This window comes from Barbatula barbatula (assembly GCF_947034865.1).
Source record: "Barbatula barbatula genome assembly, chromosome: 19".
Taxonomy (NCBI): Eukaryota; Metazoa; Chordata; class Actinopteri; order Cypriniformes; family Nemacheilidae; genus Barbatula; species Barbatula barbatula.
The window spans coordinates 18,034,763-18,062,617 of record NC_136782.1 but is presented as its reverse complement, the minus strand read 5'-3'; the positions used below and the strand labels follow the sequence as shown (position 1 = coordinate 18,062,617).

The following is a 27,855-nucleotide window of genomic DNA, read 5'->3' as shown; positions in this document are numbered from 1 at the left end:
GACATCGTCGGTGACAACGCGGTCCGCAAATCCTGTCCTATGTCGTTTACCGCACCGTTAAGAAAACGTGATTCATTTTAAGCCGTCTAACATATTATTCCAGCATCTGATCAGAATATTGGGATGGAACAATTGTGCAGCTGCATAATCCTTTAATCCGCCGAGAGGAAAGGGGGAAAGTGTGACCACCAAACGCAGCAGGCATAGATCCGAGCAGACACAGGCAGAAGTGATGCTCTGAACTGAAGAGTGAGAGGTGCTCTTATATAAATAGCCGCGATGGGGAGGTTGGGGGCGGGTTTAAAGGTTTGAATCTCGTATTTGTGCCCTTTATAAATGGTTCAATGAAGCCTAAAGCGAACACTACAAAACAGAGTAAAATTGTCTATATCTATCCATCCATCCATCCGTCCATCACAAATGGATTAAGGTAAACCTCATTTAAGTTGTTGCAAAAATAATGAAGTTTGATGTCTTGGTTCAAGAAATATGTAATATTCACTTATTTTAATCCAACTGAACAAGCAGCTAAGTCATTTTTGACACTATCGGCACATCTGCACACTTGCCCGTAATGACTCACACAACACAAACCTCAGCATCTCTCTCCTCTCTTCTTCACTCTCAATACAGCAGAGTTATCCTGAAATTAATGACTTGAGACACTCCCAGACCCCAGATACTCCTGTGACATTTGGAGCTCTCTTTTAATCTGCCCTCTCCATATGTCAGTCATTAATTATTCATTCCTGATCTTTACTTGTTATTTAATAAAAGGAAAGGCCAGAGGTGCCTCCTGTGGACTATATAATAACATCTCTGTTTATATGATTACTAAATATGTTTGCACGGTCAAAATAAAGCATGATCGGGTCGGTTCTTGCAGAAGAACTGCATTTTATCGAGTGGGTTTTATAGAAGTTAGAACGTGCGTTGATGTAACAAGCAGAAAGAGGATTGTAATCACCACAAGCATGCTTGAGTATATGCAGACACGCTCTGTGCAGAGATGCAAACACAACCTCATGTACATTCATACACACACACACACACACACACACACACACACACACACACTGAACAAAGATGCAAACTAGCTACACACACTTTGACCGAGTGTTAGGGACAGTACACCTGCTGAGAGTGTACTAAGGAGCTAGTGAGCTCTGACTGCTAGTTGACAGAGAGAGATCGAGTGAGAGAGAAAGAGAGTTTGCATGGCCTCCAATTCAGTGGAGCTAATGAAATAGGGGAAATGAAAGGAAACACAGAGGAAAGAAGAGCAATTAGAAGGAGGGATGGTGAAGAAATGAGAGGGTGATACCGTCAGGGCTGAAGAGGCTTCTATATTAATGCTCAGAGAGACTGACAGTCTGATGAATTCTAATGAGATTCCAAAGAGCAGTAGCTGACATGACACATTCAGGAAAATCGACACGTCGCACTTCTGACATCCTATACTGCATAGAAATATGTAATCTTTTATATATTATGCATGACTTCATATTTATTGACAGACTACTTTGAATGTTTGTACTTGGTAATATTTGGCAGAGACACTGAAAATGGAATGAAAGCATTTTATTATGGAGACAAACATGATGACCAGTCCCATGATCTAAGACAAACACTTTAACGGATGCCTTCACGTTAATTTGAACCTAAACTTGAAGATGATAAGAATGTGTTTATGGATAGGTCAGAAAATATAAGCACTGTCTAGTTATAATGATCTTAATGACAGCGAGATGGCATGGAAATGCTGATTGAAGGTTAAAAAACTCTAAGTTAATGAATTTGGAGATAACACTATACTGTATATATTGTAAAAGAAATAAAAGGATTTAATATCGAAGGATTTAAAACAAAGGTTAAATAAAGTGTTTCATGTTTAAATGCAGGTATAAAGGGAAGAACTTACTTAAAATGTAAAAATGTTTACAAAGCAAATATTACAAAACAAGCTTGCATCAAGTATTACAAGTCTTTTTATTTAATTTGATCTCAAAAGGCTTCGCTTTCACGTCATTAATGGTAAAATACTGCCCCCTTGTGGTTGAAAGGATGATGACAATTTCGTCACAACTTTCTCACATTAACTTTTCATATACAATGGGTCAGGATGGGTTTAAAAGTTTAGCATAGCTTGAACTGTTAGTTATTTACTATTTAGTTACTTTTGGCCTACTAATATTGTTTAACATTGCATTAATTTACAAACGCACTATATTGTATAAAACAATATTGGCCTAATTTACTCAAAACCAAAAGAAAAGATCTTATATTTCACATGATAAATCAAAAATAAATAATGTTGTCTCTTACCTGTATAGTTCATGTCACCTGGTGGTTAGATATAGTGGGGGAAAGTTAGATAACATCATGTTAAAAATGATTCATCTGAGCAAAACTTACATTTGTGTGTTTGTGAGCTATAAAACCGTAAACATACTTACGCACACACATTGGTTTAGGTGAGTCCCATTTGCCCAGCTTGGTACAGTGAGAAATGTTGAAACCTTCCAACAGGAAGCCAGCATGGCAGCGGAAATGCAGAACATTGCCCTCTACTGGCTGTCCAGGGGGCAGCAGCGTCACCCTTCCATTCTCCAGAGACATCCATGAACGAGGGCAAACCAATACTACAACATTTAGAAACACACTTTTATCACATCCTGTTATCCTTTTAATCCTTTTTATATAATTCATATCAATTGTACGTAAATGCATGGATTATGTACAGTGAATTATAGTGTACAGTGGATTAATTTACAAAAACATGTTTTTTTCAGCTTGATTACATTTGAATGTTTGTCAAAATCAATTATTCCTAAAAGCCATCGAAGCAATATTAATATGAATTTGGACAGCAGGGTTATGAGTGACTTACAGCATCTGCTGATCTGGTTCATCTCAGTCCAGGTTCCATTGGGGAGGCATTTTCGGACCTTGGGCCCTACAATAATTCTGCTTCCTCTACAGATATATTCAATCTCATAGTCTAAAGGCAAGATCTCTACACTGCGGATCTACAGAGAGAGAGAGAGAGAGAGAGAGAGAGAGAGAGAGAGACTGTCATGTTGCCATTAATGTGGAATCCAACCTGTGCAAAGAGTCAAAAGCCTATACATAATATTAATGAACTGATACCCTTGATCTCCATTTATGCCTAACCACAAGGAACATGCTATACAGGTAATGTTTGATCTAAAAAATGGATAAATGCATAATCTGTGAATACATTATTTAATTGAGATGTATTTTTTTTTATTTTGACCGGGAGTACTCCAGAGGACACAACATAAAACAAATACGTTTCACTGATCTGTGATGTTCAGTTTCCAGAGCTGTGTCCACCCATGTTGTGCATTTGTGCCTTTTCCTGCTCTGCACTTTTAAAGCCCACTGTGCGGCATGTCTACGATGGTGAACTTGTGTAGAGTTCTGAGTAAAGTGGTTCGCTATTCTGTATTAGTATAAAGGTATATTTAAATTAACCTTTTTCATTTAGGCCATCATACGGTTTGGCTGCACTGCAGAGTTTGTCTGTGCAAGACGCTGAGCAAGTTTTATTAATGATAGTTTCTTGAAACAATGATGCTAAAACATCATAAAATGTGTCCAAATGTTTGGACAATACACAATAACAGCAATATGAACGTGAATGAATGATCCTTATCATTACCTGAGGCTGTGGCATCTTGATGTTTATTGAGGGTACATATCCCTGCGATATACTGTGTGAGATGTCATTAAGCTCTAAATATTAAATTATTGAAGATGTTAAAGTTAAATTTTTTATATTATTATTAATATTTTTTTCTTTCTCTCAGATGTCAGTGAAGCCTACATTAGTGCAATGTGGCTGCTGATGGGCAAAAGGGCATTTTGGATGTTTTTTTATGGTTTATTTTTGTAGTGTTATATTTGTATTACTTATTACTTTTTTTAACGGACTGTGGTTCTAAAACTGTCACCCTGCAATACTTAAGGATCATACAACTGGGATTTACACAGCTCTGGACTGCATACATCAGTTTATGGACTTTCTCTCTGTTTATGGCTGATGTTGGGAAGAATTTTACAGACTGAAAAAGCCATTATTTCACTTACATACAAAAACACTAGTCCAAAAGCAAAATTTTTACTCTTGTGCTCTGCTAAGGAAGGAAATAAACCTTTAAGGTTCCCCCACAGTTGCAATCTCTAGGAACCTCAAAATGTTAAAGGTCTTAGAGTGTAGGGACAGTCGTCCCATCAGAACAGACACTGATGTTTGTAACTGTCAATTTAATGTGCTGCCGAAGACTTTCACCTGTTCCTGAGTCAGTCCTCGGTAGCGAATCCCTCCATCTCTAGGGGGACGAATTATTGCACATCCTGAAAGAAACAAAGACAAAAAAAACAGTCAATATAAAAAGAACGGGTAGGGAAAATCTTCAGTTTTGTAAAGCTGAAAATCAAGCATGCGCGACTGAATATGACAGGTCATGTTCTAAACGGTTCTTTGATAATTATTAATTTCATTTAGCAAGATGCAAAAACATAATGGTATCCAAAGATACCGAATGTAATTGAACAGCAAGATGATCTATCTGCTCATATATACTGTAACACCAGATCACAATGAAGGGGAGAACTGACATCACTCAATTCAATTTTCCTCCACATTTCCGGTAGAAACGTGATCCCATGAGGAAGAAGGGCACAGCAGTGTTTAAAATCTGCGAAACCCGGTTTACAATATTGAAACATTTGTCCCTCTATTCTCACAAAGCAATTGAACTTCTATTACATACCCAACACACACAGACCCAGAAACTGCCCACACATTACCTCCGGTCGTTGAATTATGTATGGCTGAGATGAGAGTAGGAAGCGAGTACAAAATTACAAGAAATAATAGCTGTTCCATTACTGCATCTGAACGAGAGAAAGAGAGAGAGGGACAAGGAGAGAGAGAGAGATATATATATAGAGAGAGAGAGATAGAGAAAATGACTAATAATAATATACTTCATTTCACTAGGTCACAATTCATGCTCATATCAAACCATTTAAACTGCCATTGCTATCTTGTTGGCATTCATGTGTTCAATATATAATAATAAGCTGGTGTCTCATGTAATTACAGCACACACAGTTGTGGAGGAGGACTCACAGAACATGGAGACCATCTCCAGCCCTAAACTGTAAAGATTTTATGAGCTTTCGCTCAACCGGTCGCAATGGAAAATCACATCTAGGGTGGGTCAAACCAGAGCGTGCACAGGTTTATCACAGACACACAAACACAGACCTTTCCTCACAAAGACGATTCAGGGAGTCATGTCACGGGACACAGAGATAATATATTAATATTGACTGGTTTTGAACACACTTGGAGTTAGAGTTTACTGAAAAGTAATGAAAATACATTGGATTGAGGGACGATAGAGACATGCAAGTAAAAGAAATTGGCATGAGGAAGGGAGGGATGGAGAGCTTTGGACTTACAGTTGGGGATACAGACAGGAGACGATTCAGTGAGGTGCGGATCACAGGGATCAGTTAAACTTTAAACATGTCCCTACAGTGCTCCTTCTCATTAAATCTGCACATCACAACGGCAAAGCACGACACGTCACAAACCTTACTTTAGAGATTACAGTAATCCAAACACGCATCGGACAATTATGATGCACTAAAAGTGATTAGTTTGCATTTTTGGGCTTTTGGATTATCCTAAATGTAGCACATATTTTACATAATAAACACAAAAATTACATTAAGACTTTGGAAGACTGTGGTATTTTATCAGTTGGATGATTTGTTGAGTCCTGTTTGGGGAAACATTCAGCACCATGGACAAGGACTTTCGTTTTTTACGGTTTTGTGGGCCCCAACATTTTTGTTTGCTTTGTTTTTGCATTGCTTTTGAATTCATGGATGATTTACTCTTTAAATATTACTCAATGTTGTATATTACCACATGCTTTCTCGTCAAAAAATAACAACTCTCAAGAGCGGATGCCGCCATGAAGTTTCCATTTTAACATGGCTTCATGTGTCGTCAGCAAACAGGACATACAGTAAAGTGTTTCCTATCGACCGACGCGTGCTGAAAAGACTGAAAGGTTCTCTTGGAATTGGGTTCTCTTCGGGTTTCGACGCACAGAAGATGCTGAAACTGCTAAGACCGTCTATATGCCTTTAAATGCGCAGTTGGTGAAGTTTTGTGTCCATCTCGGACCATATTTCAAGCTTATTTTCTTAAACGGAATACAGTAACGTTATATCTGGCAGGAATGCATGATCAAGCATCCCAAACACAAACATATTTGAGCCACAACATCAAATAAGAAACCAATCCACACTATCCATAATGCAAATGAAGAAAACGAGCGCAGTTAAAAGTGGTTTACTCACAACCACGAAAGGCCCGGTCCGACCTCCACCAGAACCGACCCGAAGAAAATAAACACAAGATCCGTTCAACGAGTGCTTAAAGATATCCGCACAGTTGAAATCGCCGTCGCTTTAACTGTGCAAACGGGACGTCTGTGCATCACATATCCTGAGGAGTTAATGGCTTTTGGAGATTTTGAAGTATTGCTTTGTATTAGATCATCGCAGGTGTAAATCACAGGCTGTGTAGATACATTATCTACAGGCATAGAGCTCGACAGCGCGCATCCTTCCTCCTTCCTTCCTTTTTTCTTTTTTCCACTCCCTCCTGCCTCACTCACTTGTGTCGTCACGGAGGGACCGCTGCGTACGTCATTTAATCTTTACATCACGAGTCATCAGTTGGAAAGATTGAAAAGGCTATTCATAGAAAACAGGGAGGGTGTAAATGTGTATTTGATGTGTCTTTATCATTTTCAGAACTCTATTTTGGAATGTAAAGAAACTTCATGTTGTGCAAGTATAATACCACACACAGCAAATAAGTGGATGAAATATTTTCCACATTTCATAAATGACTTATTAAATTATATCCTTAAACCAGGGATTCCCAAAGTGTGGTGCGCGCACCCCCAGGGGTACGCGAGCTGCCACCAGGGGGTGCGCGAGAGGAAAAATGTAATGGCGATCTGTTTTTTTAAGTGGGATTTTTCCATACAATAAAAAAACATGAACAGTAAACATTTCCTTTGTAATCGCTTTTATTTTAAATAAAAAACTATAATTTATTAGTTTTTGATAGAAACGTAGAAGAAGACCGCAGCTGTCTTCTTCTACGTTTCTACACTGCTCTTATTGTCGCACTTGAAAAGTTTCAGATTGATCCTCGTTTTTATTTAGCCTAGGCCTATTTTATCTATTTCGGAGCCTATTCTCTTTAATGTTGTGGATCGTTTGTAACTTCATTGCAATGTAATTCAAGGTACCGTCATTCTAATTTCCATAACAGTTGTGTTATGATGATGATGATGCTAGCTCCACGGTCATTTAATAGGCCTGGCCTATTGCTGCAATGTTTCTTTTACGCGGCTGAAAATAACCGTGCTTTCTGTTACTGAGCCTGTGTCTGTCACTCGTCCTCTTAAAAGTGGAAGCTTGTGCGTAGCTTTGTTGTATTATATTGAAATTTTGTTGATGTTATTGTCATGCGTGTTTTGTTTTTTTGCGCATGATTAAACATGAGTCTTTATATGGCGATAAAACAAATCTTTGTTGCGTTTTTTTTTTAAGTGGGGATTGGGGGTGCGCCAACCCTGTTGGGACATAGAAGGGGGTGCGCAGGAAAAAAAGTTTGGGAACCGCTGCCTTAAACGATAAGACATAATGCGAAAAAGCAGTGAAATCTGTGTGTGGATGCTTGGCAATTACATATCTTGTTCTTGTGACATTCAATAATAGTAAAACAAATCTGTTCTAAGAGGAGACAAAACAAAACAAGACCACATGCAGATCACATTTAACAGAGATAACAGAGAGTATAGAGATTATTACACACGTACAGAGTGAATAGCCTTACCTGAAGCTTTGTGAGGATTGTCTGGTCCTTGGAAATTTGTTATGGGCACAGTCGTCTGTTTATACTCCAGTCTTGAATATTTGATTAGAGACTAGTCCTTAGGAAGAGCCACGTGAGATATTTGTCGGACATGTATGACTCATTTTCACATTCTATAAACGCTTTGTGATTCTGTATTGACATCATTGATCAGTTGATCAACAATTACTCTTGATATTAATTGATTACCCTGGCAACAAAAAATATGTGATCTATGTGGGTGTTTGTCTCCTCCTGTCTGAATAATCTGAACATTTACATACACTATGGGTCGGTTTCCCGGACAAGAGTGCAGAGGTTTCTTGATCAAAAACAACTTACACCGACATATCTTAAAATATATTAGTGCGATATCCACGGGTCTATCTTCTGAACTGGTATGCTGTGCTGATTTCTTTTATATATTTATCAAAGAAATTTATATTATTAATGTGGTCAACTCCTAAGATACCCGCAGTCAATTTGTGGCTGAGCAAAGCAGCCACTCTTTTACTATCTGGAGAAATTGACTCATGATATGCATCTAAGATCCCATGTTTTCTGGTGCATTTGGTATCCTTTATCGGTATTTCTTGAAGATGCTAAGTGACTGTCCAATGCTTAGGGTTTACAAAAAGCTATTTATTGACCACATATGGCTTTTGTATGTTTTTTATTTTCCATTTTTTGTTATAATTCATGTGCATATATCTGAACATTTGAATAATGATAGTGAGCAAATATTTGGGTTTTCTTTCTGATGTGAGATACCAGTACCACTGTTGCTGTATTGTTAAATAAAAAATATACAGTGGTGTGAAAAAGTATTTGCCCTCTTCCAGATTTTTTGTTCTTTTGCATATTTGTCATTTGGTTAACATATAAGAATGTCTATGCTTTACCCTTAGCTTTTCTGTTAATGTTGTAATATAAAGAACATATAAAGTAACAGCAATACAATAAACTATGTTAAGAGTGACAAATTGACACATGAAACAAAAGATGTGTCACGTAATGAATTCAGACCATATTATTTAAATATCTCAGTACTGACACGTCTCAAATTCTCATAGAAATACAGAGTAAGTCAACAAATCCGAAGTTCATAAATATGTATTCTTCCATCAAACGTCACTACTGTGCACATCGTCATATAGAACAATAGTAACAACACACATCTGATGCTCCCACAGAGAGTCAGCAAACATGTATACTCTACAGCACATATTTAACAAAAAACACACAATGGAGAAAGATTGTCAAAGAATTTCACTATTTATAATTATTTAACGTTTAATTCTGAAAATAGAAAAATGATTGTCTCACACAGCTATTTGTGGCAAGTATATTTAAAAATAAGCAAAATCAGCACTTCATCTTTGCGAAACGTGTTCTAATAAAATCTTCAGTCTGCTGGTTAAAAAGGGCAAGAGTGCATTCAAGTAAACATAAAGCATGCCCTATGCATGCATAGAGAAGTACACTATACAAATATATGATAGTGTCTTCAGCTGGGGTAAGATGTAACACTAAAGCACTCGTCAAGAAACACCACAAGTTAATATAAGAGAAAATAGAGTGCGAAAGCAGTTTACTTTCACATATTGTGTCAGTAGGTGAACAAAAGTTTACACGCTGTCAGTAAATCTAAATTAAAAAGTGAGATTAATGTCAGCTACAATGAAAGCATGGTTATAAGACACCGTTTATACATTTGCATAGAAGTACTTTAGAAGTGTACAAGAATGAAAAGGGTCCTTTTTGTAGTATTTCATGATCAAGCAATAAAAAGCTTGGAGTGGTGCAGGGATGAAGTATTTTTGTAGGCCAACCAAGTTAGCGCCGGGTTACCTAGACCAAAAGCCTATTTTTCCAATAGACTTTTGGAAGATCGCAAAAATAAGATCTGTGAATAACAAAGCTTTATGTTTACATGTTTTGTCTATCAAGATATTACATGAATATTTACAAATTAAAACAACATTTGCTACTTTTGAAGCCTAATTTACATTTACCCAATGACATCTTACGTCCCTGCCAAAGGATGCAGTGGCTTTTAGCAACTGCTATTTTTGAGACACAATTAAGCTTTTAAAAATCCAGCAGGTTACAACTGGTGTGTTTTATACCATAGAATAAAACTTTAAAATATTTAAAGGTTTTGTTAACCACTGATCTTATTTCAGGCTATTTACCAAAAACCCATTAAAAAAACCCATAGACTTCGGGGTGATGGACCCGGAAGTGTTAAAATGATAACTCGCTTCCGGGGTTTGCCTACGAATGCTGTCATTATTTTACCACTTGAGATACTGAAATTCCACAGCCTTCCCATCCAAATAAATTATAATTTTAATATTTATTCTTAATTTCAAAAACTTACTGTACTTTGGTCTTTCTCCTTTTGAAGTATTTATAAAAACAATTTATACAAACAAGAAACAAAAGTCTTCATGCACGGAAACGTTCAAACATAAAACATTACAAATGTATGGACTCACAAACTGACGCTTCTGTTGTGCTGTTTGAGAAACTGTACTGAAATGTCAACGTTTTTTTGTCTCGCTCGTCCCTCACCTTTCTCCAGCCCGTCTCTCTCCCGCTCTTCGCCTGAAAGACTAACATCGCTGCTGAGATGACCCAGGTGCTCAACCGAGTCACACTTTTCAAGATCTGAGAAGATGGTCTGCAAGCTGACCATGGAAAGGGAGTCTGAACCAGATCTCTTCATCTTTGCTCTTCCCATATCTCGCCACCTGGAGCTATTATGCGTCTCCACCCAATTTATAGCATTTACCACACCTCCTTTCCCATCCCCCCAATCATTTGGTACCGTGTAACCTTCAGTCCCTGTGCTGCTGATTGTCTCTGCTCCTAGCGGAGGACTCCGCCCACCACATGTTTTGATTGGTTCATCCTTTGGTTGGTCCTGCTCCCTCTGAGCGTGGATCTCCTCACTGATTTCTTCCAGGTGACGCAGGGTGTCGGAGTAGTATATCTTGGCTTTGGAAATATTTTCTTCTAACTCTAAAATCTTTGACTTGTGCTCCTGCAAAATTTTTAATATCATATTAAACATCACTTGGCTGTCACAGACTTCAGAGCACAGTAAGAGACTATAGCTCATCCACAAAGTAAAGAGTTAGTTTACTTAAATGTAAACTTGCAGTTTATTTAGTCACCCTCAAGCTATCCAAGACTTAATGTAACATTAACATGCCTGCAATAACATCCGTAAATAAGAAAACCTTTTTGGGTAATCCACTAGCACATCCACAGCCTATTAACAACAAACCTTCACATTATAAAAACACTATACAGCTGTAATAAAATATCAATAAACTTTAACCAACCTCCAGTGTTTCATTAAACTGGTTTTTGACCTCAAAATAAGGCTTGGACTTCACAATTGCTCTCTTCAAAGACTTCTGCAGTTCCTGAACATGAGCCTCGGCCTCCTGGCACAGCTGAGTGACTCGCATGTGCTCACGTTCGCTCTTTATGCGCTCCTCCTCTGCATCGTTCACCTGGACACAATAACAGATACATATCAGTCATGAGCGTGTCGAAAAAACACTAGGTATGGTTTTAGCAAAGTGATCATATTACAGCAAGACACATGTATATTTAATGCATAAAAGGTCAAATAGGTTTTGTATGCTCAGTGAGAAAGTGATGGTATTTCAAAGCATGAAAATACATTTTGGGGCAGCATATACATGAATGGACAAAAACTAAAAATATTTTGAGCAAACCAGAATACGCTGAAGGATTGGTTGAGATGACATACAAAAGCTTGAAATAAAATTTGCAGGAAGATACCACGCTTAAAGGGCTATGAAACCTCCCCCTTTCAGCTAGTCTACCTCACTTTTGTTTATGAAAAAATAAAAATAAACGGGCATGAACTCGGGCAAGAGTGGGGGAGTGGGAAGGGGCACAAGAGAAAGTGATCCAAATCCATCTCTTAATATATATTAGTCATTACCTGTTTTATACAGTCTATAGTCATTACACAAATCATACTTTAAAGCCACATAGGTTTTACAGAAACCACTAAATGTAATTTATTAATTATTCTTAACAAAATGCCAGTATAACTGTTCAAATATGACAGATCAATAGTTCAAATATGACAGTTACCGCATTTGAAAAGATGGAAAGGCCTCATGTCACGGTACCACATTCCCGTGACACAGACTGCCTTTATGAGCGAGTCCAAAAGTCCACTTGTCTTTATTTCTAAAAGCTTTCCTGAGTGAAACACAGTTTGCTACTGTACCGGCCTTACTCGCGTCCTTGATGATCGGGCTCAAACCGGCGAACGTCCCGGCATGAGAGACGGACGCTTTAACAAGGCGACTCGCATTCCGCTGATCGGGAAACCCCCTGTCAGTGTCGGAAGTCCTCTCTGTCTGTTTGAGTTCTGCAAGTGACAAATTGAGCTGTACTGGTCCACATGAGCTCCGGCCCACTGAGAGCTCCAAATGGCCATCCTCGCCTGTTTTTGTGCGCCACAATTTCACCAACTGTCATGTATTTATCACATATATACCGCATTTCACATAAAAATATACTTCAATATATAATTATCGGAACATGTTTTTTTTCAGATCCTGGTAGGTGTTCTGCTTTTTCTTCATTTATCCATCAGATTACTATCATGGGGGTCCGATAGAAACACACCAGGCGCTAATTAGGAGAAATGTCTTCGCATTGGTCAAGAAAACACAGTCTCATGAATAATTACGAGACATCGACGCGTCATCAATGACTAGTTTTCTCTACTGTAATAACTTACAGTTGCTAACATTGTTTTCTATGAAACCAACTCTGCTAACATCTAAATAAATGTTGTTTAGGGTTTCGTGGCGCTTTAAGTTTCTTATGTTACTCAAGGCACATTTAAGCACCACCACAAACCTTTAAAGTGGCATGATTCAGCATCTCTTGCCAGGTTGGATCCATTGTTTTGACAGCAGAGAGGCCCTGTTCAGCCACGTGTACCATCTCCCTAGCAGCCAAGTGCATAGAGGCGGCTCTCTCAAATCTGAGCGCAGCTTTCTGGGTTTCCTGCTGGGCCTGAGAGGATTGGATCCCATCGTATTGCATTTAACAGGAGGAGACAGGATGATTATGAAAGATGAAGGTTGCAGCCAAAAAAACTAAATTCAAAGATGATATGATGTTACACTTAATATGGGCTGGACCGCCCAACAAGCCAGATTCAAGAGATGTGATTGTGAAAGACGGCGGTTGCTTGAATACCTCTTTTGTTTTTCTTCGTGCCTCATAGTAAGGCCTGGCCTTCTCAATACAGGTCCCTAGTTCGTTACTCATCACCTTGAGTTTATGCACAGATTCACTCATTATCCTCCTGTGGCTGGATCGAACCTCCTGAAAATAAATAATGTAAAACATTTAAAACAATAATACCCTTCTTGATGGCTTAATAATAACCATGATTTTAACCACTGAGCCAGACAAAATACAGTTTCGTGGCTCCCATCAGTTTGAAGAAGCACTTTGGAATTTCACTTACTTGAAGCTCCAGTTCCAGCTTATTGATCTCCACGCTGGCCTCATTTAGATGCTCGAGTTCCTCCTAGATACAGAATAACAGAGGGTGGAGAATGCTTAATGGGGACTTTATGTTTTGAATATGCATAGTTTAGTAGCCAATAAGAGTCCAGCATAAATTTAAATCCTATGTCTCCACGATCATCTGACCAATGAAGGCTCCTCCATTTGTGTTGTTTTTATAATGTTGTGCTATTATTTAAATATATGGAATACATTCATAAATAGTAATAATCATAAATGGGAAGTTGTGCCCAATTTTTGACTGCTAGTTAATATAAACATAAAATATATAAACTAGGCCATGAGTGACGAGTTTTTATTTTATTTTACGGTATGATTAAGCATTAATGGAGAGGGGCTAGTGTTGTTTATTAACTTTAAGGCATACATTGTATATCAGTTTACTCCATATTATTGTTTATTAAAGTAAAGGTAACTGGGCTTGTAAGAGCTTAGTAAACTAAGTTACAAATAACTTAAATGAACAATCTTGTGTCAAGCACCTGGATCCTGGGATCTAGTTCTTCTTCAGTCAGTTGTCCATTGACCATGTTTTCTTCTTGACAGTTTTTATTCTCCAACTCAGTTTCTTCTGTTTTCTCGGATTCCCCGTCAGTTTCTCTGGCATTATCAGTCACATCTGTCCGGTCCTCTCCTACCTTTTCCCCCACTGAAGGTCCCCCTAAGCCCGCAGGACTTTCACCCAACTCCGGTGGATCCATTTACAGGCCTCTTAGGAGATCCAAGATAAACAGGCGGATTTGACGAGGCAAAAGACTAACAGATCCACAACTAAACAGAGTAACTAAACAGAGCATTGTTAAATGCGTTTCCTCACATCGGTGCCGACTGGAGTAAGCTTGCTAACATATTGTAAACAACTGACTATTGTAAACGTATTCGTAGGTTTAACGTTTTTTAATTGTAAATTACTGTTACAGTTTATACATTTAAACTAAATGTATGGATTAGCCCATATTTACCCCTGTCTCTCTGCTTCGCCATTCAATACTCCGTGAGCGTGAGATAAATACAAAACGCGTTATTAGGTCTTTTTGGACTGTTTGGTGTACTGTAGTTGGACGTTATGTAATATGCAAATGTACGTCATTTGCGTGGAGAGCCTTGGTGACGTTTGTCTTCTGACGTTCTCCTTATTTGATATTTTCAAGGTAATTGCTCAAAATATATTGGCATAAATGTTGTTCATATGTTTTCATATGGATTTATATTTTATATTATTTGCTTAATGATAATAGCCTTTTTATTAAATGAGTGCGTCTGCTGAATAAATAATTTGTAAATAAAATTATATAATTTATAAGTAAACGAGAAAGATTTGTGTGAATATATATATGAAGAGTTTAGTTCCAAAATGAGATAACTCTGTTAAAAAATCTGAAACATTTTTATTGTGAATTGAATATCAATCAAACTGCATTTTTTTATTTAAGCCATAATAACTCAAAGAATACAGCCAAGTTACACTACAATCAAAACATGTTCACATAATAAAAAACAGGATTTTTGAATTAAAAAAAACTTTATCATCTAATTTTGGAACAAAACTCTTCATATATATAGTATACGGGCTACAACGTTAAAATACTGTGATAGGCTAACTGAGACCAGTTTTACTGCACCTATGCATTGCTGTTCTTTTGTTGCAGAAATTGCTTCTATTGTTTTAGTCGCTTTGGATAAAAGCATGTGCTTAAATACAAAATCATGAAAATGTAAAATCCCAAAATGTAAAATAGACACAATCAAAGGAATGAAAGAAGCTTTCGTTGTTTAACAAAAAATGTATTTTCTCTCCAAAAAAATCTCAATACGTGACTTCACAAACTTAAAGACTTGATGGAATGATTTTTCCCAACATATTCAAATCTCATTTGAATGCACTACGCACAGAATTTAATAAAGACAACATACAAGTGATTCCACAAATCTGACATTCAAAGGCACTTGGTAGTAGAAGTTTTTCTCGAGATACAATTTACCCTCATTTCATGTTCCTGAACAATTTTTACTGTGTAGAAAATGTATATAATTGGTCAGTATAATATGTCACTCTACATTACCTGAGGCACAAAGTTTGAGTAAAAAAATCTATTATCTTTGGTATTGTATCATATTCACCTTGAAACACCTCTTTAATGCAATTATTTTCATTGTCGCGCCCCACAAATACATTTTAAGACATTTACAACAACATGCTGTGTTGTCACAGCTGTGTGAGGGGAATAATATAAACAAATCTTAAAGACAGGCTGTAACATAAGTGAGTTAATCAAAAATAACTTTTGATATGCTTTGCACCATTAAAAAGCGATTTCTTGTAAAGTAGGTACAGCCCACTCAACTCCAGCTTGGATCATACTGACTCCAACCAGCAGGTGGTGCTAAGTATATCCTCCTTCCGCGTGAGAAGAAACTAACCACACCTCTGTACCCTGCTCGTGGGACTCCTGACTTGAGGTCCTCCATCACACCAAGGTTACGAGCCAATGTTTTAAAACTGTTAGGACTGGAATACTGTACTCTAAATGGGCCAGGTCCAGACAGTTTGCTAGCCTGCAACTCCTCCATACCCACAATGTGAGCACCATAAACTTCTTTTTCAAAGCTCTCGTCATATGTCTTCTTGTTCAAATAAGACAGGTCTAATGTTGTGAAAGGCACAAATTCGGCATTTAACTTAATAAAGCGCAGATACTTGTCGTAAAACTGACCTAAACTCACACCCTTACGACCAAACGTTAAAGTTCTGGAAATCTCTGGCCTGATGCAGGACCTGTCTTTGCGTTGATCGGGGTGGCGCATCCAGTCATCCCAAAATGAGGCAGGCCATTTTGGCTCAAGCTCTGTCCAGAGGTCCTTTGTGAGCATCCAACCCAGGCCTGGGAAAAAATCTGTCCTGTACAACATGCTTGCTTTTCCTGGATCAACATATCCATCCCTGCCGTTGTCATTCCAGGCAGATACACACCATAAAGTCGGGTCTGATTTTAAAAGAGGATTAAGTGCTCTGAAGTACTCAAAGAAATCAGGAGCCACCTGATAAAAGAGAGAAACTAATTCAGCTTACACAAATCACACAATCCAAAAATGCATACTCAACATGACTTTTGTCCTTTAGGTTTAAAAAAAAACATGCACTTTATAAACTAAGAATAAAAGTTACCTCTAAATCATCCTCCACAATAACAACAGACGTATAGGAGAACGTGTTGAAAACTTGGTTCAGTGCCCAACGGTAATGTCGTGAGATCTTGTAGTAGCCCTGGAACTTCTTGTGCTGTGGAGGTACAGCGATATCTGAAAGATCAGGTTGTTTAATATGGGTCAGCTGACTGCCATATGAGGCGATCACATTGGCCGTTTCCTCATGCCCGCAGTCCTGGCTCACTATGATTGGATGGAGCTCGGATGATGGGCGGTGCTCGATGAGTTTGTCAAGGCAGCGTTTCACTGTAACACGATTACAAGCAATGACTAAAATAGGGATGACAACAGGAGGTGAAGGTTCTACATCTGACTTCTGCTGAACATCTTTTTCGTCGTCTTTGCTGTCTTCCCAAACTGACCTATGGGTCTTGATTTGCAACAGGATTTTCTTCTGCGATTTAAGTTCTGCTTCAAACGCATCGGCTACACGCATCACCTCATTGATAATATTTCGAACCTGCCCTCCTCCATGGTCACCTGTTTTGCCAGGTTCAGCCTGGCTGCGGAATTGACTAAGAGGGCGCCCCGAAAGGACAAATATGAGAATGACATTCCAAGCTACAAATATAAAAGCACCGCAAATTATGACAGAACCTCTCTTGCAAAGCATGGCCGTGGATCTGTGGTGCAGTGGGACAAGGGATTCCGGAAGAAAGAAGGGGACGGTACTAGATACAGCGGATTTAAAAGCTGAATGATGGGTCTTGTGGATATTCGAATGTTTTCACATGCTTTGTATGATAGTTATCTGACAGCTGACGCAAATGAAGGCAAATGAAACAGCACATAAAAGCGATGGTAGGTGAAATAAAGACACATCTCAGGAGTCTGAATTATAATATTTGTGTTTTAGTCCAAAGTGGCAGTGAGACTGTCGGCAGGGCCTGTAAAATATACAAGATGAAAGGATATTAAGCAAAGAAAGGTCATATATATATATATTATTATTCATTTACAAAAGTATGACGGCATTTCTTTTAGCATCACATTATCAATGTTTATCTGATCGATAAATTCATATGGTTGATTTAGCATTCCAAGCAAAAACAGCTGTCTGACTATATGTAATGTATGCACAGTTTTTTCTTCACCTCGTAATTATTCAAGTTTATTAAAGTTAGCTTGATGAAAAACCTAAAAGAGGTTACAACATCTTAAAAAGCTTCATATACTATGGATAATGTCCAAGTTACAAAAGGCAATAACATGATCAGTTTATTCAATCATGTATATTCTACACTGTGAAACATTTTTCATATTAAACATCATATTTTCGGTTTATTTTGTATTTACTTTAAGATCTCTTTAAATGTCATTTTTTTAAACGCTGTCAATAACACCGGATGTTGCCAAAAAAGTTGCTGTTCACCAAACTTTCTTTAACATGTTAGAAGTCTCTACCACTGTTGACAAAAAGGTCCACCAGAGCAATAATCGGATCTTTATTTAATGCATTCAATTACAAGAAACATGAAGATGTTTAAAGATTTCAAGCAGACAGAAGTGCCCCGATTTCATTACAACGCTTGGAAATGCACGACAGGGTGCCACAACGGATTTATCGGTTGATCGATAATCTCACCTGTAGCTCATCCAGCCTGGGCTCCACCACCAATAGCCCAACAATAAGTAAAACAAACCAATTGTTTGCTTATCACCCATAAACCCTTAGTTTAAGAAACACCACGTCTGCGATGAAGCGTGACAATATATCTGACTTACGTGAGTCAACACGCACTCATACTCTGGCATGTTTAACGTGTTCTTCGGTCTCCAGACTTGCTTATACTTCCGTCGTTTGTGTCGTTTCAAATATACCGACCCTATGTGGATACAGTACAATTTTAACGCTAAATAATGAGTAATTTTAAGAGCAGTAAACTACCTACATACCCTGCAAGCTTCGTTCAAGAATGTAACAGCACTTTACTTCCGGGTGGCGTCATATTTATGAAGCACCGCCCCTCTGAAGGCACGTAAAGAAACTCTGCTTACTTTATTGATGTGATTCGTTTAACGTGGGTTTTATTTAAGTGTCAATAATGATAAATCGAGGCTAGAAATGTGGAAACACGGCGATATTAGGGCTTAGTATTTTTGTATTGAGTGTCTCTGGTGAGGGTCGTGTTATAAGCGGGTACAACCTTTACGCATGCTCTCTTCCATATTCAACAAGTTACAAGTTTATTTATAGACATCATCTGGAAAATGTGAGCGTTTCTGGAGCGTATTCGAAGAAGTTCCCACGTTTATGAAGAACCTGGAAATATCTGGTAATGTCCTTGCTAATAAAATCCATCCATTCTCACAAGGGATGCAACACATCTAAGCACCCTGGGCTACACAGACAGGGTACTCCCTGGATATATGTCCATTCCATCATAATGCACAAGTCTTGGAAATGTCTGTGTAAATGTATCTAGTATGTATCAATAGGTTATTAAGGTTCTGAAATATATTTGACATATTAGGTAAATCCCCTGTAAATATTTGTAAATATGACTTCTACTAGTATTTACTTTAGTTAGAATCTGCTGTGATCAGAAAATACATTCATTTAGGAATACATTGACTTAATAGAATATATTTATTAAGCATTAGTGGCATCTTGTACTAAAAATATTGAAACAGCCATTGAATATGATTTTCTTTTTTAAATATTAACCAGCCTCAGCCTCAAACTCAGTCACACATTGCAACATCACCTTCAATTTTGTCAAGCTTTTTTATCATTTGGTTATTTTAAGGTCTGCTCGTGGTTAGCAGTTTGTACATTTCCTTAACGTTAAAATCATCTTTTTACATTCATTAATCCTAAGGCAAACTTCACGTGTACAACAATACAGTATAAAGAGTATAAAAGCTATACCAATACAATATACCAAGACAATGCAAGCCAGAACATACAGTGCAGTCCTGGCATTACAGTCATTCACATATTTGCCAATCAATATGTCTCTCAATCTTTAGACTGCCTGAAGGTGCAAGTTGTCCAAACGATCTGCGGGAGATTCATTCCTCAGGCTCAGAAGCTTCTTTCTGCCAAGTATCAGATTCAGCTTACTTGTGGTCTTTTGTGTTATACTGAACACATCCACTCAGCTTATCACACTACAAAAAGATATTATCTTTATTAATGTCATTGTTGTAAGCATTATATATTATCCAATAATGTAACCATTAAATAAGGCTAAAACAGAGATTGGGCCATATAGCGCGCATTTTTGTATGTGCTGTCTTTTAAAAGCTACCCTTTAATTGAAATGAGATGTTCTTCTGGAATAGTAAAGGTCCAGTGTATGAAATGTAGCGGTCTCTATTGGTAATGTTGTGAATTGCAACCAATGGTTTACTCCACCACATACTCCCCCCTCTTTCGTAGCAGTACGGTGGCTGACACAAGATGTCGTTACATGTTCGCTTCTTCTAGATAAAGTATTTATGCAACGCGCCCTGTAGAGAAGTTTGTCCGTTTAGGGCTACTGTAGAAACAACGTGACGAATTCCGTGAACGGGGACCCGTGGTGTATACAAATAGCTCATTCTATAAGTTTATAAACACATAACGCTTCTTTATGTAAGCGTTTATACACCCCTGAAGGCAAAGTTATGTATATAATATCGCATTTCTATCAATAGATCCTCCAAAAAGTGACACACTGGACCTTTAAGGTAAAAAAGCATCAATAATATTGTTAAAAAGTTATGGTAGGGATAAAAGTATAAAGATATGAAGAGTAATCTGACCATACGCAAATTTGAATATGGATATGGGATGGGGCTGGCCAACGTCTCCTGTTATAGAAGTATGCTAAAGATTTCATAACTGTAAACTTCTATCACATATACTTGCACTTAAAGTGCAATACAATTAATATAGCAAAATAATTATTTAGTCGTAAACCTCACGGAGCATTTTTTTAAGTTTTGCGTAAGGCCTTTTATAACGTCACAACTTACATCGATCTGGTTCGTCCGGTCTATTCCCAGTTTCATCCGCACAGTGTCAGACACCGCAGCTGTTAGACACAGCAGTCCATTCTTCAATAACGACAGTAAGCCCAGAGGAAATAACGAATCCGTTGCATTATGGTTAAATGTGCACTTCTGAGCACAAACTATACAAACACAGAAAGTTCGTGGATACTCCGATACGACTTGTCTTAAATGCGCGTCACCCACTCGTAGAACCAGGTTGCTTCGGGATAAAATACTACACCGCTCAGATTGAAACGCAACACCGTAACAATCCGACTTGAGTTTCGTCTTGCTGCAGTTCTTTGGCATAAGAGAGTTTTTAAACAGCTGATCTTTGGCTTCGGGGATTCTTTTAGCAGATTGTCTTGAACAGCCAGACAAAAGACCCCGAATCTCCAACTTCTCCCAGTGAATCGTGTATCCCAAGAGAGAACGAAAATACGATCTGTCGGAAGACTTCATCCCGAGCCCGTACACCGATGCCGCGGGCCGCGTCTTGTTCGCCCGCTTTCGGGCGAGTATATTCCCCTGACACCGAAGAACGGCGGACAGCGCTGAGGCGGACGGTGTTGAAGCCATCGCGGACTTTTCTTTGTGGTCCTTTAAACGTCGTCCCTAATTACGAACCGTGTCACCTTGATTCCGTAAATGGTGGGAGTCTCGACGGCGTCAGACCGAGGGGTGTTACGCGTTCGGGCACTTAACATGGGAGTGGGGCGCTCGTGAACAAACCAGAGAACAAGATACCACCGACCCATATTAAAAACATACTCATGCTGATAGACAGATAACCGTGTGTTGTATAAATAAACACAAGGTGTTGCTTCGATCACGTGTTAGGACACAATGTCACATTTTGTCAGATAAATGAGTAGCTAAGCCTATACGTTTAATACTTCCTAAAACACAACTGGGAGCAGAATTTGGACATCAAAGGTCTGTAGTTCTGTATTTTGTCTGATCAGAGATTGAACACTGGGTGGCATCAGAGCTCTTGATGTCTGGCTATCAGAATTCTCAAAAAATCTTAATGTGGGAAAGGACTGATTATTAGTAGGCCAAAATGCTGCAAACTAAAAAAATTGCCTTCTTATAATTGTATGCATTAAACTAGATTATTTTAACTAAAATAAAGTTTAGATTAAGATCGGATGCAATGGGCACATTTTGCCCCATACTACAATGCATTAGCCACTATTGCAATATAAAAGCTTGGCAGGGTGATCAAGACCACGACCATCAAATGTGGCTTAAATCATTTTGAAGTGTTCCTGTAGCCCAATCTGTAGTACATTGCATTGGCAGAGCAAAGGTTATGGTTTTGAATTCCAGGAAAGCACATTTTTACATTAAGTGCAGAATAAGTCAGAAATATACATTTTTAGTGAGTAGCGGTCATCTCAGAGTGAGGGCACATTTACATTCATGTATGAGCTTACATGTATATTTTAAATGTACACCTTAAGTCTGAGATCATTTGCAATGTTCAGAAATATTTAGTAAGTAGGAGAAGCACATTCTTGTGTATCTTGAATGCACTGTAAGTCACTTTGGATAAAAGCATCTGCCAAATCCATGAAAGCAAATGAGATTGGTATTAAACCAGACCGTGGAATTACACAAAATATATTATATTATAATTTATAAGGATTAACCCCTTGAGATGTATCATCTCGTTTTCGAGACATTAAACTGTGTTTCCTGTAAAATGTTATTGGTCCTTATTCAAACTATTGACTTAAGTTTTCCAGAGAGCCATGTATTACCATTACAATGCTGTATCATCCCTCTGCGTATATTGAGTATGTGTGTGGGTGATTTGTCAGTTTTTCCTTTATGTACACAAAAGACATGCTTAACTCAAAACAGTCTTTCACATGCCCCAGGTTAAAACAAAGTATGTTCACAGTTTTCAATGACGTTGTGACACGACTGTAAGGAAGACCTGTGACAGCACATGACAATCCCAAGGTCATGGGTACAACTCCTTAGGTTACGAACACAGAGAATGAGATCAAAGGAGTTTAATTATTTTTAACCTTTTCATATGGTCTCTCCCCACTTGTGCAAAAGAACAGGACATTTTATAAACACATTTATATATAATAATTTTTTTACATTATGTGCAGCAGAAATATATATTATACATTTATAGTAAGGAGGGTAGAGAGGGAACATTCACATATACATATGAACGTACACTTATGTTTAGATGTACATTTTCAATCTAAGATCATTTGCATCGTTAAGAAATACATAGGTTACATTCAAGTACACAAAAATGCATTGAAGGTCTTTATAAGATTAATTGGAGCAGTTATATTGTACATTCATATTTTTCTAGTCAGTTCCAGCCCGTTCAGACAAAAAATATATAATTTTTGAAAGGGATCTTAATTTAGAAAACATTATCCGTCATTGAAAGTTCATGCGTCACTGTCACCTTTTATTCTCAGACTGCTGTGCATCACATTTTCATGTTTTTCCGGTTACGTCTACACAATCACATTGTGCAGCATCATACACAAGAAAAAAAAAACATTGTTCTGTATTCAGCATTGTGTATAATGGCATGGACTCCACCAACATTGCTTTGTTTATCACCTTCAACCATCATATGCTTGTTAATGATTATTTTGTCATCTATTAAGGCTTTAGAGTAGTTTGATTTTGAGATGGTTTTGATTGTCCCAAATGAGGCATTATCATGAAGGTAAAAATCCCGACCAGCATAAGAGCCAAAGTGACTGTGAAAATGGCCGCCACCGTTGTGTAATAGCACTGGTTGGAATACAAAAACCTTCTCATGCGACTTCTCATCCTACTAGGTGGTCTCCCAACGTTGACCATAGTGGCTGAGCCGAGACCTTCCTCCATGACTCCAATGGGGAAATTGCTTACCTGCTCCTCTTTCTTCTTAAACACCGGCAGATTTAAGGTGGTCTTAATGGGATTGTTTGTTGAGGTTTTTTTGAGGACGAGTTTGCCCTTACTGCGTTTAAAGCGTATGGACAGCGCCCTCTGCATGTCGGGGGGAAGCTTGCGGAAGATGTCCTCATTATTCCCCAACTGTGGCAGGTCTCGGCCGTGTCGGATTTCCGTAGGCTCTCTGCAAATGGGACACAATAGGGTCTTGATCTCGGATGAATTCACATTGATGCGCGCGAGGCATTCCAAACAAAACGTGTGTCCGCAGGAAAGCAATTTAGGGGCTTTGAAGACGTTGTCGAAGCTGCAGAAGCACACGATGCACTCTGTGTCCTCCAGGTCATCTTGATGTTGCTCGTTCTCAGGGTTTCTCGGCTCGGGGTCGTAGCGCTGACTCCTTACTTCCTCGCTGCGACCCCGTGGCCGCTTGTTTCCCTGTTTTCTGTCCTGTTCTCTTCCTCGCCCAGCCTCCCGGTGGTGGTTTTCAGCGTCGATACTTCGACTTCTTTTAGGCTTGTCGACCTTATGCCGCTTCGATGTCCCCAGGTTGAAGCTGCCTTTGCTGTCAAGCTTCGGTTTGAGATTGGGTTCTTGCTCTTTTTTGCTGCCGTGGGGTCTGTCTTCACCCTGACCCTCTTTATCGTCGCTCATGGTAGAGCTGCGGGTCCACGGGACAGATCAGGAGAAATGGAAAGTATTGTGGACAGACGTTTTTCCGTCAAGCCTATGAAGAGTGATGGAATGATACACTATCAGTACAGATGAAACACACAAAATGATGGTTTCACAACAGGCTAATGGTCAGTGATAGCGTAAGATTATGTCAGGGATATGAAACGAATATAAATCTCATAGTTCCAACAGCAGTTAACCCAAAGTGCTGCACAGGACAAACTGACAATGCAAAATAAAACTTTAACACACACTTTTTAATATATAAGGAAGTCAAAAGAACAAAAGGCGTTTGAGATAGTATCAGCTCTGTAGGATGAAGATCTCCTTTTAATCTGGATTTTAGATCTTGGGGCAGTGACTGACAAATGTGAAGGTTTTTTAATTAATCTGCAGGAGGTTGCGCAAGCAAAACAAGCCCATGTTTTTAATTCCAGGTCATCAAAGTTTGCAACTATGTTGGTACGAATTGTAATCTTTTGTTCTCTTGGTAATCTCCAGTCATTTGTGACAAGCACACAGATATAGCTGCAAGTAGATGTTAGCATACTATTAACATTAAGGACTCGCCGGTCATGGAAGTCACTTATTGACTGTAAAACATTTTTGTTTCCTTAAATTTGCAAGTACCATCAAATTGGAGATACAAGTCTTTTAAATTACGTTCTTAAATTTTGACAATGTCTTTATTCCAATTTATCAAAGCAATTTCAACACATTTTATAAGTTACATCAACATATTAAATAGGTTTTAAAAATAAAACAAAATGTTTTAGGCTGTTGTTTCTGGAACTCGTTCCTAGTTCTCTGTAGAAAACTGAAGTCTGTCAGCACAGGAATGCAAACCAGCAATATCAAGCTAAGACAACAGTAGGGCTGTGTCAGATTCAATGTTTGTTTTGTTATTGTAGTTCAGTTTGACCTGTAAGATTCAACCCAACTAAAAGAATACAAAGCAAACATGCTTAAATGATATTTAAAACAATATGATGTGTGATACAGTACATTGCAGAGCAGCCAAATCTTTAACATTAGAATTTAACATTAAAAATGTCTTTTAGGTGGTTTTACTGTACTGTTACCACTAGTCACAATTTTCTGAGCGCTTATATTTTATTGCATCATATATTTTGGAGTAAGAAACTTTCCGAAGTCAGACAACCATTGACTAGTATAAACCAGATCAAGTCAGTTGTACCTGTCACAACCTTGCAATGACATTACTCAGATAACCCGTGAATAGTGCCCTACATTTGTTAACTAGTTACTTATTATTTCTCTGCAAAAATACATACAAGTGTCATTTAACAAATTATAATTTAATTATAATAAGTTAAAGGTGATTTTAAAAGTTAAAAATAACAGTCAATAACAGTAATCAGTCAAAACATCTCTGTTCTTACCGACTGTATGACCTGAAGGAGAATCCAAAATGTTTAGCTGCTGCCTAAACTTGAATCCCTCCAGAACCACATATTCCACTAGATGTGCATCTCATGTGTTAAATTCAGACCTTTCTGTCCACATAAACCCTGCGTCACGATTTTCTTTTGACGTGAACACTTTGTCTCCGCCTCTTCGGTGTGTTTTCTTCACTCTTTCTCCGTTTACCTCGCCATACCTGCTGAACTTGTCCAGTTGCTATTTAAACCTGTTTCAGTCTGAACGTGCAAAACGTACAAACTGAACCCGGTTGTTATGATGGCGTATCATCAAAACATGCATCTCTGACCTTGAATGAGTCCACAACATTGGTTTCTGAACCCTCTGAAAGACCAAGAATTAGTTAACACATTGAATGTGGAACACTCTCAAAATGCAAAGCTAGGGTCCTTTGGGTAGTTGCCAGAGCATGTAAAATGTGTACAGGAACCCACCCAACAAGTCTTTATGATGGGGCCCTAGATAAGACTCCAGTCACCTCCTACTATGTAAATACACTGAAAAAAGGCCGTAATGTGATCAATACGTCATGGCGACGTAGTTAATATAAGTGAATACATCTCAACTTGTTTTAATAAGTAACAGTAACTTAAAACTAGACAAAATTACGAACAGTAATTTGAAGTCAATTTGATCATTATAACTATCAATGTAAAGCAACATTTTTATGTGATTTAATTTACGTGTTTTTTTCCATACAATGAAAAGCTTAAGTGCTCAAAAAGGTTAAGCACACCTCTTGAAATAATATTCATATCTGTATCAAATTGAGTGGGATGAGTCATCATGGCTGACTTTAAATATTTCTAATCCAACGAATGCAAATTTCATTGTTTATAATTCATTCGCATTATGAATCCATTTCGTCCCAGTATGTAACAGCTAAAAATACATGAATGTAGTAACAATAAGTGAACAAAAGTTTTATAACATCCCGAATCGCCACTGATAAACGTGGTGTTGTTATCCACACACACATGTAGTTATTTGACTATGAAGAAGGAAGAACTTTCTCTGGCTGTGGAAATATTTGATCTATACTGGCAATCATGATGGTTGCACGAAGCCTAGCACCTAATCCTATCATACCTGTATTTTGAGATCTTTTGTACGAGATTAACGTAACACACTAGACATAGGCCTACATGCAGATTTACACACAGACTTACCTAGCGGGGGGTGTAATGGTTTAAGATCTAGGCTGGTAACTTAAACGTTTTAGGTTCAAACCATGCAAGACACTTTCCAAGAAAAATTACCATTGTGCCCTTGAGAACAAGACATCTAAGCACATGTTGTACTAAGGGGTCTGTCTCAAGTAAGTGTAATGTGTATTGACAAATACAGCAAATAAATGAAATTGATTAAGACCTTGACCTCAACACCTAATGCTCTCGGTATGTGGACGCCACCTACTAAGGAATAGGCTGGGTCTTCAGCTACACCCATTACAAGAACTGCGTAGTCAAGTACACAGCCTCAGATGACCATTTTCGGTCACACAGAGTACGGAGACGCTTAAGGACTCCTTTGGGTCTCAATTTAGGAGAGATTTCATTGTAAGTATTGTTTTTTAAAAGCCAATGCATACCCGCGCATAACTGTTTGAAGTGAAGCTGCATTTTGCACCGGTGTTGTTTTAGGTGTCGTAAATGCTATAATAAACATATTATGTGATTACGACTGAGCGAGTGATTCAGAAAAAAGCAATTCCACCAAAACTACTACTCATTGACTTACAGTTCATTTCAGCTCAGTCCTGTCATTTCATTTCCGTAACAAACTTAGCTTGAGGGGAAACCGCTTCAGACTACTCATTGATTTGTGAATACACATTAACCATTCAACAATAACTTTTCCAAGTAGCAGATTTAGATTTTTATAGTTAAAATTCAGGTAAATATTCTAACAGTTTCATTGCAGATGCAGTGACACTTTAACATTTTAAACAATCTGAAATCTAGTTTTTGCCATAAACCATTATTATTAGTCACCCTTTATGTGCATCACTGGGTTTTGCAAATATCTAACCAATCTAA

The 27,855-nt window shown here is 38.1% G+C and overlaps 4 protein-coding genes across 8 annotated transcripts in view; all 4 read right to left on the bottom strand.

Annotated features, from left to right (window-relative positions):
• Positions 1-6,713, bottom strand: part of gabbr1a (gamma-aminobutyric acid (GABA) B receptor, 1a) — a 35,734-nt gene extending 29,021 nt beyond the window's left edge. Inside the window, exons 1-6 of the mRNA XM_079482103.1 lie at positions 6,409-6,713; positions 4,837-4,923; positions 4,316-4,380; positions 2,891-3,029; positions 2,457-2,642; positions 2,326-2,343 (exon numbers count right to left, since the gene is read on the bottom strand). Of these exons, the coding sequence (XP_079338229.1) occupies positions 2,326-2,343; positions 2,457-2,642; positions 2,891-3,029; positions 4,316-4,380; positions 4,837-4,915 (487 nt within the window). The 5' untranslated portion in view covers positions 4,916-4,923; positions 6,409-6,713. The remainder of the gene's footprint in view (positions 1-2,325; positions 2,344-2,456; positions 2,643-2,890; positions 3,030-4,315; positions 4,381-4,836; positions 4,924-6,408) is intronic.
• Positions 6,714-8,604: 1,891 nt separating this feature from the next.
• On the bottom strand, positions 8,605-14,626 carry sh3bp5la (SH3-binding domain protein 5-like, a). Of its 2 annotated transcripts, none has more exons than XM_079481363.1 (7): positions 14,548-14,626; positions 14,068-14,296; positions 13,524-13,586; positions 13,250-13,378; positions 12,905-13,063; positions 11,335-11,508; positions 8,605-11,030 (listed from the first exon to the last, which is right to left on the bottom strand). In XM_079481363.1, the coding sequence occupies exons 2-7, from the start codon at positions 14,284-14,286 to the stop codon at positions 10,479-10,481; spliced, it is 1,296 nt and encodes a 431-aa protein (XP_079337489.1). In that variant the 5' UTR covers positions 14,287-14,296; positions 14,548-14,626; the 3' UTR covers positions 8,605-10,478. The 2 variants fall into 2 exon arrangements, with proteins under 2 accessions (XP_079337489.1, XP_079337490.1); XM_079481364.1 differs by having other exon boundaries at positions 8,612-11,030; positions 13,325-13,378.
• Positions 14,627-14,947: 321 nt separating this feature from the next.
• mgat1a (alpha-1,3-mannosyl-glycoprotein 2-beta-N-acetylglucosaminyltransferase a) lies at positions 14,948-18,764 on the bottom strand. 4 transcript variants are annotated; one of them, XM_079481873.1, is made up of 4 exons: positions 18,689-18,764; positions 18,518-18,618; positions 16,752-17,679; positions 14,948-16,624 (listed from the first exon to the last, which is right to left on the bottom strand). In XM_079481873.1, the coding sequence occupies exons 3-4, from the start codon at positions 17,403-17,405 to the stop codon at positions 15,926-15,928; spliced, it is 1,353 nt and encodes a 450-aa protein (XP_079337999.1). In that variant the 5' UTR covers positions 17,406-17,679; positions 18,518-18,618; positions 18,689-18,764; the 3' UTR covers positions 14,948-15,925. The 4 variants fall into 4 exon arrangements, with proteins under 4 accessions (XP_079337999.1, XP_079338001.1, XP_079338002.1 ...); XM_079481875.1 differs by having other exon boundaries at positions 18,378-18,618; positions 18,689-18,763; XM_079481876.1 differs by lacking the exon at positions 18,518-18,618 and having other exon boundaries at positions 18,689-18,739.
• Positions 18,765-22,589: 3,825 nt separating this feature from the next.
• On the bottom strand, positions 22,590-25,898 carry rnf183 (ring finger protein 183). Its single transcript, XM_079480745.1, has 2 exons — positions 25,777-25,898; positions 22,590-24,425 (listed from the first exon to the last, which is right to left on the bottom strand). The coding sequence occupies exon 2, from the start codon at positions 24,350-24,352 to the stop codon at positions 23,420-23,422; it is 933 nt and encodes a 310-aa protein (XP_079336871.1). The 5' UTR covers positions 24,353-24,425; positions 25,777-25,898; the 3' UTR covers positions 22,590-23,419.
• Positions 25,899-27,855: the final 1,957 nt, after the last annotated feature.